The following is a 17,074-nucleotide window of genomic DNA, read 5'->3' as shown; positions in this document are numbered from 1 at the left end:
TCTATTTGACATGCCACCTGATGGGGCCACCTGTGATCTACCTGGGGGAGGCCTGGGGAGAGCCCCTCTCACATCTCTTTTGGAGAGGTTACATCATGTAGTGTGGTGGTCATGGGCTCTGGAGCGAGACACTGTGTGTTCAGATTCCATCTCTAATCATTTCTAGCTGTAGGACTGTTGACAAGTTCAGTGTCTTCATCCATAAAATGGGGATGAAAATGATATGTCACCTCATGGAACTACTGTGAAGATAAATGAATAAATACAGGTTAGGGCACTTAGAACAATACCCACTGCATATTAAGTGCTATACAAGCGGTAGCTATTGTTATTTCAAGGCAATATACTGGTTGGCAGTAGTAGTCTTTATGCGTTGTTTTCTATCTCTGGTCAGGGATCCTAATGCTTTAGGCCTTCCCAGCAGAAAGGTGTAAGATATCCTTATCTACTTCAACTTTGAAAGCAGCATGATAATATTTTTGAGTTCTACTTGTTCAGTCAACAAACATTTACTGAATGCCGATTCTGTGTTAGACACTGTTTTGGACTTTGAGGACACCAAAATGAAAGTACTGAGTATGCTTGTCTAAGTTCAGACTCTAGTGGGAAAAATGGGCAGAAATGCACAAAGCTGGTGAGTTTCCATGGGATTGGAGCTGTTACTTACAAAGCACCTTAGAGGCTGAAAGAGAAGAGATGCCCAGGGACAGAAGTGTCTGGGAAGAGCTCCTTGAGAAAGTGCTACCCTTACGATCTTCATAGCTGTACTTCTCAGGATTTCAGAATCTTAATTATGGCATTAAACAATTGATGTTTTATTTCTCTTGTGTATCGAATGCACCATCATATCTCTGAACATAACGAAACAGATTCAACCACCTTTTACTGAGGCACTGTGCTAAGGCCTTTCACACGCATTATATCATTTGGCCAATTCTCTACGAGGACGTCCAGATTTCTTCAGAAACCAGCATGCCAGATGGAATAATTTTTTGATGGATGGAGTCCATTACCAGTTTAGGCTATAAGCCCAGGTGATTGAAAAAGCATAAATCAGGCAATTGTCCTGGTGTTGCCACTCTCTCCAATTTTTAAACCTTCTGCTACTAATGGAGATATTACCTGACCCTCTTGATGATAAAAGAATTAGCTCATTGAATCACCACATGATCATCTGGATTGCAGCTTTTCCTATTCACTGGCTTTCAGAACATTGTTTTAAGTTTTATCCTAGAGAGGGTTGGCTGGTGTCTTTTTTTTTTTTTTTTTTTTTTTTTTTTTTTTTTTTTTTGGTGCATGCTTTGTTTTACTGCCAAAGACTTCTGGCCATGTGATTTGTACTTAAACCTACATGTCATGTGCATGCCTGATGTATGATGAGAGAGAAAGAGGATCTCTCCTCTCCATTGTCTACTACGCTTGGCTGTGTTTTGCTCTGAGATCACCAAGTCAAACTCAGTTTGTCAATCAAGTTCCCAAATCTGAGCTCTTAAAATATCTCACCTAGTTCAAGCCCTCCCTAGAGGGATGGAAGGCTGGGATGGGTTTCAGAGTTCCTCAGTTCCATTCAGTAGAGTCTGGCTGCAGAGAATGAGTCAGAATAGTCATGAAGCTATCTCCCTGGCACTAACCCCAGACCCGTTTTAAATAACGCATCTAAATGTTAATGCACACTTAAGACAACAGTGTAGCTCATACTCTTCCCAAATTGATTCATTTTGCAGTGAGCCTGATGCAATTTACTCAGTATAAAAATGTCTCTGGCAATTAGGAGAACAAAGGGGCAAAGCTGGCGGACCACAAGGATGACAAACAAAGCTAGACGATGTGAAAGCTGGGGACAAAATTAAATTTCTTTTTGAATCAGATATTTTTGGGAATGTCAATAGCAAACAAGAAAGGCCTCCTTTGCCTGCAAGAGAAACTTGAGGATTCTCCATTGGGAAGAAAAGACACAAATTGTCTAGAAAATGGTTTTGATGAAATGCTCCAGCAGCCTTCCTGGTTGCTAACTTTAGGGTGCCTGGGGTTCAAACAGCAGGATGCAGCAGGATTCAGGGGAAGAGTGAGCCAAGCTTATGCTACACTGGTGGGTAGAGGTTTCCAGATCATTGAAGAACTGCCCCCCCCCCCACCCCGACCACTTCACTGGTTAAGGTCATATGGGAAGAATGTGGCTCCGGAAAATATGCTGTAGAAGAAACTAAAATTGTTTAGCCTGGTGGGGGCAGGGGGTGGTAGAGGAGTTAAGAAGAGACATGAGAACTATCCTCAAAGAAATGAAAACTGCCTTGTTAGGAGAAAGTAGGCTTGTTCTATGTGATTCCAGAGGACAAATATAAGATCAACCAGATAATAGTGAAATAGGAGAGGGAACTAACATACACTATCTGCTTAAATTATCTTAGATGCCTCATATGCATAATCATAGTACTACTTCACAGGAAAATTGTGGTGTTAAATTCAATTATATACCTCAGTGCTAAGAAGATGATAAACACTCAGTGCATATTAGCTATCACTGTTAAAAGCTCCTGTAAGATAGGTATTACTATTCCCATTTTATGGATGAGATACAGGAGACCTGAAGAAATTGAACAACTTTTCAGAGATATTCAACAACTTTTCAAGATGACAAAGGCAGTGGGCTACTAGCAAGTTCTTCCTGGCAGCAAAAGCTGGCTCACAGGGGTCAGTCTGCTTTTTGAGGTGAGCATCCTATTGGTTGGAACCAGGTAAGCTGAAGTCAGATGAGCTTTGGAAGAGGCACTTGCGTTGGTTTGGAGTGAAGGTAAAGGGACTGGATTCAATGGCTTTTAAGATTATTTTCTGCTTGATGAGTCTATGTCTAAACTATTTTTCTAGTTCTGCTGGCTAGAGTATGCCTTTAACCCAAATTAGCATAAATAGTCATGTGGGAATGTGAAATTGGAGAGGCAGCCGCAGGAAAAGACCAAGGACTCAAGGACCATGGACAGTGCAATACAAAAGTTTTTATTTCTATCTGGACTCCCATTTTGCCAATCATCAAATTTCTTGGCTCAATCACATACACAATGAACCTGATGCCACCAGGACCCCAAACCCAAGAGGCCAGCCTTAAGTCAGACAGGAAAGCAGAGAGTTAATCAAGAAAGTTGGTAGACATGTGAGGATTTTTATAAATGAAAATCATCTGTGTCTATTGAGAAGACTCAATGAGCACCAAGAGGCTCCTTAGGGAAAGTGACCAGGAGAAAAAAATCCAGACAGAGGAGTCACTCTGAGGCCTGTAGGTAAACATCCAATAGAAAAATGATAGAATTTCATGCAGTCATTGAGGGATTTTAGTCCTGGAAAAAAACAAACAAACAATGGAGGGAATATTTAAAGAATAGTTGGAGAGAACACAATAGGAATTCATCCTAGCTTGTCTGAAAAGATTAAAAAAAAAAAAAAGTCGGTGTGCTTAACTGGGAATGTAAATATAGGTAAACTAAGAAGAGGAAGACGTTGGAGGGGGGAATACCAAGGAGAAGATTCTTGTGGAAGATAAGAAAACACACAGGAAGCATATAGGAAATTGTCTGGAAAATTGAGGGGGTTAAGATGATCCCAGAGTGGGCTATCAGGAAGTACGGGAAACATCTTATTTTTCAAGGCTGATGTATGCCAGCATTTGCTTAGTGGTGTGGGCTGAGGAACAGTCATTATACCTGGGGTTGAGTAGAAGGAAGTGAGATATTATGGAGGATGGAGATGGGATTTTGGTCAAGAGCTTTCCAGATGCATTTTTTTCTTAAAACCGTATCTCAAATTCTCAGAGTTCCTGGTCCAATTAATTTGATGGTTTGTTCATTTAAAAAGCATTTCTTGAACATATTCTGTGGGTCAGGCTCTGTGCAAGGCAGAGGAGACGCAATGATAAATAATGCCCATCCCTATTCTTAGGACGCCTAATTGGTGAGAAATGCCTGTAAAAGAACAAATGTGCCTCAGGGCTGAGAACAGTAACAGAGATGTGAAACAAGCCAAAGAAGTGGGTGTAAAGGATGGTATAATCAACACTGCTTGGACTGGGTCTGGAGTCCCAGGAAAGGCTTGAGAGCTAAGAGATTCTTTTTTGAAGGAGGGGAAAGATTGCACTTGGTGGTCCGAGAGGTGGGGGAAGGAAGAGGGGTTGAAACTGCTGGCTTCAATAGGGAAACTGTGAACAGCTTATTATAAACGAAGCATGGGTCAAAGGAATGGGGTAAGCTCAAGACGGGGAGGGCCGGATTGGGGTCGTGTGCCATGCTGAAAAGGAGCTCAGACTTGATCCTGAGATCCACAGGGGTTTACTGAAGGATCTGAAGCAGGAGATTAGCAACGTGCAATGTTCACCTGCTAGTTCTCTTATCAAGTTCTTGACTTGCTCTATTTTGGGACTTCCTAATGCCCAGGAGAAGTCACTGAGGTTATTGTTCTCAAAGACTTCAAGGAACATTCCACAGTATAATATGACAGAGAAGAACAAAATCTGAGTCTAGAAGTAGGGCCACGAGGGAAGCAACATGGCTCACGGCCCTCTCTTGATTCCCACTGTGTGCCAGTCATTTGTTCTAAGTTGCCCTGAGAGGTGCGGGGAGGCCCCCGATGCTCGGGTAACCTGAAGTCCTTGGGTGAATATCTCACAGGCAGTTCCTATGCCCTGGGCCCAGCCTGCTCCCTCTTGAAAAGCTGTGGCCTTCACTGTGTGCCCTCCCCTTTCTCACAACCACAAGATGTACCCATTGACGGAGGGAAAGCGATCAGCATTTTGACAACAGTGGGAAGACTCCTTCTTGGAGCTTAGTGATGTAAGATCATCTCAGGAATAGACATTGTACCAAATCCTCATGTAGATTTTGCAAAGCCTTTTAAATGCAAACTCCCATGGTTGATATGGCTCTTAACTAAGGCTCTGAACCATAAGAAAATGCATTTCTGTTATAAAAACAAGGAGTTTATCTAGACACGTGAGTGTGGTACTATAAACAAAACAAAGGGGAAAAAAGAAAACTCAGAAGCAGGCCAGGTAATGAAACATAGGGAGGTTTTCTTTGAGGCCTGGAGTGAATGCAAAGTGGAGCTGGGCTATTATGCAGCTCATGGTGTTTCTTTACTCAGCCGCCATCAACACCGGTGCCCTGGACTCTGCATTACAACTAAAAGAGCAGATAATTTCATCACCTGGTTCTGCCTCCTTCACCACAGACAGAGACCTGGCCTCCCCAGGCAAGGGGGCCTGGATTGGCCTAGATCTTCAGGAAACAGGGAAGCTGGGACCATGTTGGACTTTCTATACATAATCTTCTGCAGGGCAGGCTTTCTAGTTCCTATTCTTAAGGCTGGCCACTTTCCAAAATGTTCTTCCTTGGGCCAAAAGCCTTAGAACTTTGCCCTCTATTTTTGGATGGGAAGGATTATATACATACCACAGAAAATATGTAGCTAGGTATTTATGAAGACTATACAGTGATGATATGTTACATATGTATCATCATACACAAATAATAATATATTCTTAATTACTGGTTGGTGATAGGGAGGCTGGGAGCATGGTAGGAGTGTAGACTGTGGAGCTAGACTGGCTTCAGATGTAGTCTGCTCCTTACTAGCTGTGTGACCCTGGGCAAGTTACTTAACCTCACTGAGCTTAAGCTTCTTCACTGTAAAATGCAGGTAATAAAATTGCCTCCCTCATTGAATGGCAGTGAGCATAATATTAAGTGACATGACACGTGGAAGGCACTTAGAACAATGCTTGGCACCACTGAGTAAATTCCAAGCAACTATCCCTCTCTTGTTGCTATGGTCTGAACGTGCCTCCCCCAACTCGGACCCAAATTCTTATGCTGAAACCTAACGCAAAATGTTGGCAGTAGGAGGTAAGGCCACTGGAGGTGATTAGGTCATGAGGGTGAAGGTCTCATGGATGGGATTAGCACTCTTATAAAGGGGGTTTCAGAGAGCTCCCTGGCCCCTCTCACCATGTGAGGACACAGTGAGAAATTGCCAACTGTGAATCAGGAAGAGGACCCTCACTAAAGCATGACCTTGCTGGCATCCCGTCTTATATTTCCAGCCTCCAGAGCTGTCAGGAATAGGTTTTTATCATTTCTGGTATCTTGTTATAGCAGCCAGAATGGACTACAACACTCTTCTTCCTTTCCATTATTATAATTATACAAATTAAGGGGAGCAGAAGAAGTGGGGTGAGCTCCTGCTCAACCTGGCCAGCAGCTTCACTCTTTCCCCATCTTTTGCATGCTGGCACTTGAGGGCCAGCAGTGAAAGGAAGGATGCTGGATCCCTGTCGACTAGTGGGGGAGAGGGCCTTGTAGCTGGATCATCACAAGGCCACAGGCTGATGCCATCCATGCAATCTGAATCAGAGGAGACACTGAACTGGACACTGCAGAATGAGTAAGGGCCTCTGTGGTGGAGACGGGAGTGGAGGGCAATCCATAAGGAATAATCACCTTAGCTACTCTTGCTACAAAGGAAGAGGAGGGGAGGGGTGACAGAAAAGTCCTAGAGTCTGAGCCAACTGTAGCCAAAAAGTGTAAATAGCTTGCGCCCTGAGTCCACTTGTGCTGGGGCAGAAATCAGCTGTGTGCGTGGATGGATTGTCTATAGGAATCTGGAGTCCTCACTAGGGAGGAAGAAACTAATAGAGGGAGAGAAAGTCAGAAAAGAGCCTGGATTCGGGGTGAAATCTTTTGAGTATTTGTAGAAGGACATTTGCTACAGAAAGAGGTGGGGGAGGGGGTCCAGGAATGAGACTTCTCTTTGGAGACTGCCTTGGTGAGGAGGGGATGGGTACTGTTACTACGCAAGCCAGAGGCACATTCGTACGAAGTGTGAGAACTCTGAGACTGGATAGGGGCAGCCTGGCTAAGTGATCATGTAGCCCCAGCACCACCTACTTCTCAAGCTGCTGGGCCTTGGGACATGGTCCCTCCATGCATGCATGCCTTTGGCTCATTTCCCCCCTGACTGCTGCCCCTCCTCCCTTCAGAGCCAGCTCAAGCTGTCTTCTCTGGGCCAGCTTGCCTACCAGCCAGCAGCACACTCATGCATACACTCCTCCACACCCCTCTGCACACGTCCTATGCATAAACTCATTATAGCCCTTTCCCCACAGCATCACAGCCATCCCTTGTCACCTAACACTAAACCTCACTGTGAGCCCCTTGAAGGCAGGATGAGCCATCAGAGTTCAACCAAGACTCATAAACGTTTGTTGACAGAATGCCTGATGGAATGAATGAGTGAATTGCTTGATGTTAATGGTTTATTGCCTAAATTCCTCCACCTATTTTCTTTTAATTTTTTTAAACATTTTAATTAATTTTTGAGAGACAGAGTGCCAGCAGGGGAGGGGCAGAGAGAGAGGGAGACACAGAATCTGAAGCAGGCTCCAGGCTCTGAGCTGTCAGCACAGAGCCTGATGTGGGGCTCGAACCCATGAACCGTGTGATCATGACCTGAGCCAAAGTTAGACACCCAACCAACTAAGCCATCCAGGTGCCCCTAAATTTCTCCACCTATTTTTAATATCTCTCTCCCCACTGGGAAAAGGTGAGGGTCAACAAACACTTCTTAGATGAAACCTGATTGTTGTTATGCATTTTGTCTTCTTTTTGCATACAACGTACATTTATCATTATGGGATTTTCCAAGATGCCATTCTAACAAGCCAAGGGGTTAGAGGTATTCACATTCTCTCAACTTCCTAGTGTTTAATCCATCAAATATCCGGGGCAGAGTGGAAAAAGGAAAGCAACCAGCTCAAAAAATCCCCCCTACAAGCCCTAGGCTGTCAAATCTCAAAGGTCAAAACTGGCACAAGCCGATGGTCTTTTCATTTATTTTTCTTGACGCCCATCAATGAAAGCAATCATGAGCAAAAGTTGTACCTGCCAGGAAAGGAATTGTCCTTTGTACTTAGTGGCAACCTTCACAGTTGAGGTGCACTCTGACAGCTGCTTCCTGAACCCCAGAGAGGATTATACATGTATCCCTGGGCGGGGGCAAAAGGTGGGAACAAAATACTTTTCATCTTCTTATTGATTGGAGACTCTTCTATGATCTCGGATTGGGCTTTAAATCTTAGACTCAGAGCTCAGGTTTAAGAAGAGTTGCATTGTAGATTACCATAAACTGACCTGGTGTCCATGCACCTAACAAAGAACACTTACTATGGGCCAGATGTTGTGCCAGGCAAGCATCCTGTGCAAGGAGTAAGAAGATACACAGCCTGAGGTCTCGACCTTCAGGGCTTCTGGCTCAGAATTAGATGACCAAATATCAGCTGAGTCTTCTTGAGAAGAGCTTTACTTGACTGGATAAGAACAGGTGCCAGTTTCCTCAGAGTCAGACATGATACAATGCCTCCTTGTGGAAACCACAAGAGCCAGAAAAAAAAAAAGCACCCAAAAGATATGTGTTTCTCTATGTGTTTCCCCATAACAAAGGGAAAATCATTGAACCTCTCTGAGATTCAGTTTACTTATCTGTAAAGTGAGGATAATAACATATATGACACACTGGGCGCCTGGATGGCTCAGTCGGTTAAGCGTCTGACTTCAGCACAGGTCACGATCTTGCTCAGAGCCTGGAGCCTGCTTCGGATTCTGTGTCTCCCTCTCTCTCTGCCCCTCCCCTTCTCATGCTCTGTCTCTGTCTCTCTCAAAAATAAACATTAAAAAAATTTTTTAAAATAATATATGATACAGATCAAAATGAAGATGAAATGAGTTGCTGGGCTGATGGTAGTTGGTGCACCTTGGAACCTGAACATGCACTGTACAGAGTTGCTATGAATGCTAACAGCATAGTATCTATCCCCTGAGAACAAAAAGGAGTGCCATGCTCCAGTGTTAACCTGGGACCTACATGAAAGTCAACACATGACATTCTGAAGACTAGAGATGGATGGTGGGTAGGTGGATGGATGTGGCTGTGGATGTTTGGATGGATGGATGGATGGATGGATGGATGGATGGATGGATGTGGATGGATGGATGGATGGATGGATGTGGATGGATGGATGGATGGATGGATGGATGGAGAATCTCTCTGACTCTGAAAAGTCCAGCTTTCTCTAGTCCACTCTGTATTCTTCCTAGTCCCCTATGGCATGAAAAGCCACAGTAATTCTGGAGAGAGAATGATAGATGTGTCTTGAGTAGATGCACTGGTGGAGACCAGTCCCTTAAATAGCCTTGGATTTACCCAGTTGTTCCAGATGGGGACCACACAGGCAGGATCAGGCCACAGGGAGAAACCTTGTCAACTAGCATGTGTACCTGTGAGGGGGAAATAGGACTCTACACCCTGCACACAAGTGTATCTCATTTCTCCTAGCTTTCTTCCAACCTTCTGTCTTTAGTATTCAGCAAATGATTGTAGACAGTTACCAGCTTATGTAATCAACTAATTTAAGGTGAGGTATTTGCCATGATTTCTAATTTTTGATGCACACCAGAATCCCTGTGTCCTTTTCTAGACATACTCATGCTCATGCCCCTTCCCAAGATGAATAAAATCAGAATCACTCTGCATGGGACTAAGCTATACAAATTTTATAAAATGGGTGGGTCTGATTTGTACCACCAAAGCTTGAGACCTATCATATTAATGGCTTCAAATCCAAGTGTTCTAGAGAGGACTAGCATTTCAGTAGTTGCTTCAACAATACTATTCACAGGGATGAGAAATACAGCAAATCCAAGCACAGCCAATGGGACTGGTCCTTTGGGGCCCAACTTAGGGAACACAAGCAGTCACTCTGAGGATAGGGGGTGTGAAACTGTGGCTGTCCTCATACCCAATCCCACACAGCCCTGAGCTCCCTGGAGGAAGGCCAGCCCTGCTCCTCTGCCCCTTCGAGGGGGCTGCCAGGAGCAGGAACAAAGCACTATTAGCACCTGTTCTGCATGTCATCTAATTTAATCCTCACAACAACCTCATGAGGCATGCCAATTATTACCATTTTACAGATAGGAAAGTTGAGGCTCATAGACAGTCAGAGACTTGCCTAAACTCACACTGTGTGTGGGAGCTACTTCCAAGCACACTAAAGACCCAAGTCTCATGCTCGGAGAACCACAATCTGTGTGACTATTCCCGTGACCAGGTGTTCTGGAAATATGCACCTGACAAGCCTGGGTGTGGGTGTTAAGGCTTTTAAAAATTGTCTTTAAAGCCTCTGAATGGCTCTCTCTTTTTAGTGTAAATCACCCGGACATTAAAGCCCTTATTGTATATTTATTAGTGTGTTATTCAGACCAAGGGGAAAAAGAGAAAAGCCGACACTCTGAATGACTTTGAAAGGGAGAAAATGCTGGGTCTGAAATTAAATCATTGTGACACTGCCACTTGAGGGCATCAATTTCAATAAATGATCACCTATTTTATTCTCGATCCCGTTTATCACGCAGGCAGGATGTGAGGAGGACTTTGGCTGGAGGGTGCTGAATGCCACAGGCCCCTGATCTCCCTGTGTTGGCCAGACCTGCCAGCCACACCACCCTGGGCCAACTGAAGTTAAATCTGGCACAGTTTGGCAGTCAGGCATCCTTTCAGAAGCACATGCCTAGTGGCATCTTTCCATGTTGCCCTGCCCGAAGCCTACCCCTCACTCAGCCTGCTGAGACCATTCGGTCTATTTACAGGAGAATTCAGGGCTCTGTACATTTGCAACAGAAGGTCTCTGCATCAAGAGGGGGTAACTGTCTTGTAAGCCAGACTGGGGACAAAGAGCAGGACTCCGGGGTGGGGAAAATTGTTTCCTGCTACCCCAGTCCTCAGTGACCACCTGAGGTGAGGCAGCTGGCCTTGCAGGATGAGGGAGGGGACAAAATGCAGCTGGAATCTCTCCTTGGGAAGGGAAGAAACTGAGGCTGGGAAGAGCCGCAGATTAGCAGGGGAGCCAGGACTGACACAGCACTGCCACACCCACAAGTCAATATTGCTTTGAATTAAATGACTTTGGTAGCTCTCCCATTAGGATTGTTCTGGTTTTAAAGCTGGTATCTTTGGCCAGAACTGACTGGTCTAAATAAATATGGTAGCTGTGTTGGCACCCAGCATGGACATAGGGTTTTCTTCACCATGGGTGGGTGGCTGCGGATCTTAAGCTGAAGGCAGTGAGCTTGAGGATTTCCTGATGCAACTGTTCAGCCAGGAGATAGAAGAGAGTACAAGAAAGCAGGGCTCCGGAGGACCAAGAGCTCACACTTCGTCTTTCATCACGTCACATCACCCCTCAGGGCCTTGGCATCCCCAGTGGACAAGAGAGAAGGAACTCAGGTCTCCTCTGAGGGTAGGGGTTAAGATCCTGCAGAAAGGTGAAGCTTTGTGCTGAGGGGAGCCTTATTTCTCAGCCACCTTCTGTGATGAACCTTGTTTGTGCTACAGAATGGCCCTGACAGCTTATCATGGCTCAAGCCTGAGTATCCCCAGATCCTTTAGGTTTAAAGCATCTTTTCAAGTATTAGTAATTCAAATGATTGGCAACTTCTATCCCCTCAGGGCCCAATTTTTCCCCCTACACACTGTGTAGCTCTGGTCACACACAATAAAGTCCCCGGATACCCAAGGCTGCAGGAGAAAGGCGTGTGCTCGGGTGTCTGGGAAGGAACCGAGGAGGCACTCCTACAACCCCAAACACCCCCACCCCCTGAGCCTGGGGTCCTGAGTCCAGGAGGGCACCGATGTCACACTGGCAACTTCTGCTCCCTAATATCTCTGGGCCCCCATTTAAAGCCATCTGCACAAGCACGTGCCGAATCCTCCTTACTGGACTGTATGTTCCCTGAAGGTTGTGCCTGTGTCCTCTTTGGCTGCGCATTCCCAACACCTAGTGCCTGGGAGGCACAGGATCCATGGTTGTTAGAGGGACGGATACCCTGGAAAGCGTCTAGCATGTGTTAAGTACCTAATATGGTTGGCACAGCGTGAACCATTTTCCTTATGCCATTTCACAGCTCACCATTCTAAATAGGGATTATCAGATTCATTCAATTCATGGGGACTTTGTAGCCTCTGACTTCTAGTTAAGACGTCCTATGCCTGCTGGATTCTGTGGCCAGCAGGGCTGGGCTGTTTGACAGAGCATTTCTCCGCTTCCGTGCTCCTGTGGCCATTCTGGCGGGGCAGATGAGCAGATGAGCCGGCCAGGCACTCATCACTTTGCATCCCCTGGGAGACCCAGGCCAAAGCCAGGCCTCCTTGGCAGAGGCGGGCGCTCATGCTCTGTGATTCACTAGACCTCATGTATGTGGCTGCTTTCCAGGAGGCAAGGAAGGGAGCAGCTGCCGGGGCTCCCCGACCGCCTGTCCTTGCCTCCGGTGTCTCCAGGCAGGCTGCTGCTCCCCCAGTGTTGCACTTCGTACTCACGACTTGGTGTCTGGGGGACTCAGTGGCCTCAGGCTTGTCCTTCCCCAGCCCACTCCTATGAGTCAAGCTCTCCCAGCTGACCGTGTTATGACACTTTCCTCCCTTGTTACTACAAATGGAGAATGTTGTTTTGCAAACAGCAGTCCCCAAACCACCCATGTTCTGTCCTGAGAGGAAGCCAGCCCCATTTGTAATTATCACTGTCATCACCACCAGGATTTCACTGTGTCCCCCTCACCACTCGGAGCACTATGTTGTCGGGTCGTCTCCGACATAAAAGGGAGTGAACTTCAGTGAGGCAAAGTGCCAAGGACCTCAAAACCAAAGGATCCTTGAGATTGCCACCAACCCCACAATCAGAGAGCGGATGAGTCTTAGTCCTTTGTGTTCCCCAATTCTGAGCAGAACAGAGCAGATTAGGGTATTAAATAATGGTCTCTTACATGTGCATCCTGCTTAGTGTGAAAAGCCCTTTACGTCTTTTATTCCTTTAACTCCACAGCACCACATGAGTAGGGCTGGCATCATCATCCTCACTTCACAGATGGGGAAACTGAGGTTTAGTAGGGGTGGAATTCACCCTGAAGTCATAGAGCTCATTCATGGAAAATCCTTTCATAGACCATCAAAGGCTAGTCTTTTGTATCTAGCACCTGTATGGTCCTAACAAATAGAAAGTACCCAATGAGTAATGGTTCTCCAAACTGAGGAATAGTGAACTAGGACCTAAACTGAGGGCTTTGATTCATGGAATACTGATTTTTTTGCTGCAGCAACATGGCCTAATTGAACTCTTCCAGCAACGGGCAAAAATAGTCTGAAGTCAGTCTGCTTAGGTTCAGACCTCCTGCACCTTGTCTAGCCAGTGACCTAGGGAAGGTTGTTTGATCTTACTGAATTTCCCTATCTGTGAAATGGAAGATAGTAACAGTGACTGCTTCATTGTGTTGGTGAGTATTAAATAAGAAAATACACGTAAAGTGCACAGTGTTGACTGGGAAGTCACATCTGGGAAGTGTTAAAAAGTGTTGATAGCAGTTATTATTACTCAAGGGTAGAGACTGCACTTTACAGATCTATGTAACTGAGGAATCAGTACAGTGGTTGGCACACAGACTTGAGTGTAGGGCTGAAGACACCTGTCTACCAACACTGGCATTCATCACATGACATGGAGTGAGTCCCTTCCCCATTCTGGGCCTCAGTCCCCACTCCTGAGAATTGACAAGGTTGAATCTTGAGGTAAATCTCAGGGTTCCTCCCAGCTCTAAAATTCTCTAGCTATTTCAGTAGTTCTCAAAGGGGACAATTTTGCCCCCCAGGGGACATATGGCAATGTCTGGAGATATTTTTGTTGCCATGACCAGGAGAGAAGCTACTGGCATCCAGTGGGTAGAGGCCTGGGAAGCTGGGGAGCCATGCACGGGACAGTGAGCACAGAAGGAATTGTCTGGTCCCAGATGTCAATAGTGCTGAGGCTGAGCAACCCAGATCCAACTCTACACAAATACCTAGAGCTCTGTGAAGTGTTGAACAAGTGCCTGTGCCCTGCAGCTTGCCAAGATGCCTGGGGCAGCACAGCTCCTCCATGCATCAGGACAGTCTGTGGACTGCCCCTTCAGCTGCCACCTTCTATCCTCACCACATCGATTTTGTTAGGGGTGGGGAGGCTGTCTCAGGCATCTTTAGTTTCAATTTGGAACCACTCCTGCTTATCCCCAAACTCCAAGATGGCTCTGTCAGGACTAAGGGAGAATATCTCTACACAGAGATGCCTGGAACTCAGCCTAAGGCAAAGGCCCTGTAGATGTAGGGCAGCCCCAAGCAAAGGCATCAAGTCAGGGGGCTTGCCGCAGCACACTTGCTTCCTTTCTCCTGCTTCAACTCCCACTTTCCAGGGGGCAGACCAATTCCTACAGTGGGAGAGTCGCTCTGGGAAAAAATGCAATGGCTAGCGTGATGGGCCTTGAGACTGGGGAGAATCACAGCTTGCCCACACTGTGCTGTCTTCCTTTCCCTATTCTCTTGGTCTATGAAGGGAAGGTGGCCATCATATGCCCCCTGTGCTCATCTGTCTCAAATCTAGAGGATCTAGTGGATCTCTTTTGTAAGGTTCTTTCACCTTCCATTTCCTTTTCCCTGACCCTGCCCTTTCCCTCTGAGTTCCTGCTGAGAGGCTATGGGTTTCCTGGAAAGTGCACTAATGAGAGAAGGGGAGATCTGGAGTCCACTTTGGGCCATATCACTTCCTATTTCCTTTCTCCGCCTCAGTTTTCTCATTTGTTAAGTGGGGACTCACCAGGTAGTTGCATGCATAGGAAGATAAAGAGGGGAAACATCTTTGCAAGACCCCATGGCTAGTCATTGGGAGGAGTTGTGGTCTTCCAAACCATGCTATCCAGGGGACCAGGCTCTGCTACTCAGAAAGCACTGAAATCCCTCTGGCACTCTTCCTTCACATGCATGCACATTCTCAGCCTGCACTTCAGGGAGACTCTGAACTCCACTTCACCCTGTGACATCAATGAGTCCCAGCCTCCAACCACACACTTTAACAGATTGATGGTCTGAATTCTCAGCAGCCTTGAGCAGTGCTGTCTGGTCTTTTCCAGGATTGGTGGGGCAAGAATGCTGAGTGCAGAAGTCAAGTTCATGAGACTGGGTAGACGCCTACAGGATGGCATGGCAGCAGAGGCCAGCACCTACCCTGCCCATGGATGGGAGGCCTTACCATCTGGGCTTCTCCCAAGAAAGGGAGGCCATGCTGGAAGGAAGTTCGGCCCCAAGGACAGCTCATCTAAAACAGTAGGCAGCCCGGACACCCAACATTCCTAACTTCTGGAGAACATAGGAAGAGGCACTTGGTACTGGTACTTGGTACTTGGTACTTGGCTGGATGGACCCTCCCATCCAGCCCAACGAGGCATTTCAGAGGCATGAAGATGGATATAGAGTTTAGGTATGGGGACAACATCCTTCTTGAAGCTAAGATTTTATTCCTCCTGGGACTGTAGGAGCTTGTAGTTTTTTGAAGCACAGCTAAATACAGATGAGTCAGCAGTAGGAGAGTAGGGTGGAGATTTTCAAGAAATTATTAAGGAGGCCATAGAGCTTTTTGGAAAAGCAGTAGACAGGCTATCCCCTCCTGACCCAGCACACCATGGAGGTAAACAATGGGTAATATCACTGTTCGGATGGGACTCCTCTGAAAGATATTTTCTTAGAAAGAAGCTAACTCTAAGCTTAGATAGAAATCTGAAGTCTATCTTCTGTAAACATGCCACAAAGAAAGATCTTTCACCCTTGATTATAAACTAATCAGATCTGGGGCCCCTCAAAAGTGGGGTTTGGCATTTATTCTTATGGAATAAGAAAAAAAAGGTATGCACAGAGATACCCTGGTTCAAATTTGCTTTCCAATGTTACTACTTCTAGAGGCCCAGTGGATCACTGGGTAAGCAAGTGAATATCTTCTGGAATGTTGAGGAGCTCACGGACATGGGTATCTGGTGTGATTTCAGTATTGTGTAAGCCTCAGAGGTTCTGGAATGAAGCTTGTTCCAATCTCTATTGAATTGATACCACTGTGGTATCCCTGACCAGTTCTGCTCTGGGGTCCCACACTCCTGCACGACCTGCTTAGGTGGCTACAATGATTTGCTCTTTCCCTACCTGCTCAAGTCCTGATGGTAAAATCCCATTTCCAGCATATTAAATTACTCTCATTTTGGCCTTTTAACACTCCTCTTGGCTGTTTTCTTCTTGGCTCCATCTGTACTTTGGGAAATAAATACCTTTAACACCCACTCGTTAAATGCCCACTTTGCCAGCTGGTCTTCTGGCCTCTGGAAGGACCACCAGCCTGGGCAGCCAAAGGGCCCTACAGAACAGTGCCCGAGACACTGCCTTGGGAATATTAGCAATAATGGCTCAATCTGGACCCTACCCACTGAAAGATGACTGTGAGTTTTAAGTAGATGTCACAGACTCTGGAAATTTGCAGCCAAAAGCCAAATGGCCTTTTATATCATCAGTTTTGGACATGGGGAGGGACTTACCCATGCTTTCCCGGAGTGGGTACCAGAAGGATCTCTCTTCCAGCCTCGTTGTGGGGCAGTAGCTGGGCGACATACCTCCCAGAAGGCTGCAGATGCCTGTGCACTGAGACAGCCAGGCTGCAGTGCTCGCTGCTGCTCCTCATCCATGGGCTCAGGATGGTGTGCTTGGAGTTTGCTGAGGTGTTGAGGAGCAGGAAGGAGCCTGGCAAGAGACAGACAAGGTGACTCTGCAGGTGTGTACAGATAGGAGCACCAGCAGCATCTCCGTGGCAGGATATAGAGACCAATGGCACTAAAGTCAGCAATGGTGTAGGCCTTTCTCACCTTCTTCACATACACACAACCCTCTTTCCCTTTTCTTAGATCATCTTTGTGAAAAGCAAAGCCTGAAGCAAGAGAATGGTAATTCTGGACTTACTAAGGCTCTCACCTTAGTTCCCTGTCTCACTAGTTCTATGTACTGGAGTCCCAGGTTCTTTATCTGTAAAATGGCAATGAAAACACCTATATCAAAGGGTGGTTGTAAAGATTGTATGAGATAAGCATGGGGAGTACTTTACCCAGTTTTGGGTGGAGAGGAAGGCCCCTATTAAATCATCAATTACTTG

At 46.1% G+C, this 17,074-nt stretch overlaps 1 protein-coding gene across 3 annotated transcripts in view; it reads right to left on the bottom strand.

Annotated features, from left to right (window-relative positions):
• ALK (ALK receptor tyrosine kinase) overlaps positions 1–17,074 on the bottom strand; it is an 815,814-nt gene that overhangs the window by 299,754 nt on the left and 498,986 nt on the right. For all 3 annotated transcript variants that reach the window (XM_045054731.1, XM_045054732.1, XM_003984359.6), the window contains one exon: positions 16,467–16,668. In XM_045054731.1, the coding sequence (XP_044910666.1) occupies positions 16,467–16,668 (202 nt within the window). The remainder of the gene's footprint in view (positions 1–16,466; positions 16,669–17,074) is intronic.

Source organism: Felis catus, chromosome A3, assembly GCF_018350175.1.
Source record: "Felis catus isolate Fca126 chromosome A3, F.catus_Fca126_mat1.0, whole genome shotgun sequence".
Classification (NCBI taxonomy): domain Eukaryota; kingdom Metazoa; phylum Chordata; class Mammalia; order Carnivora; family Felidae; genus Felis; species Felis catus.
The sequence above is the reverse complement of the archived record's forward strand: the minus strand, read 5'-3'. Positions and strand labels throughout refer to the sequence as shown.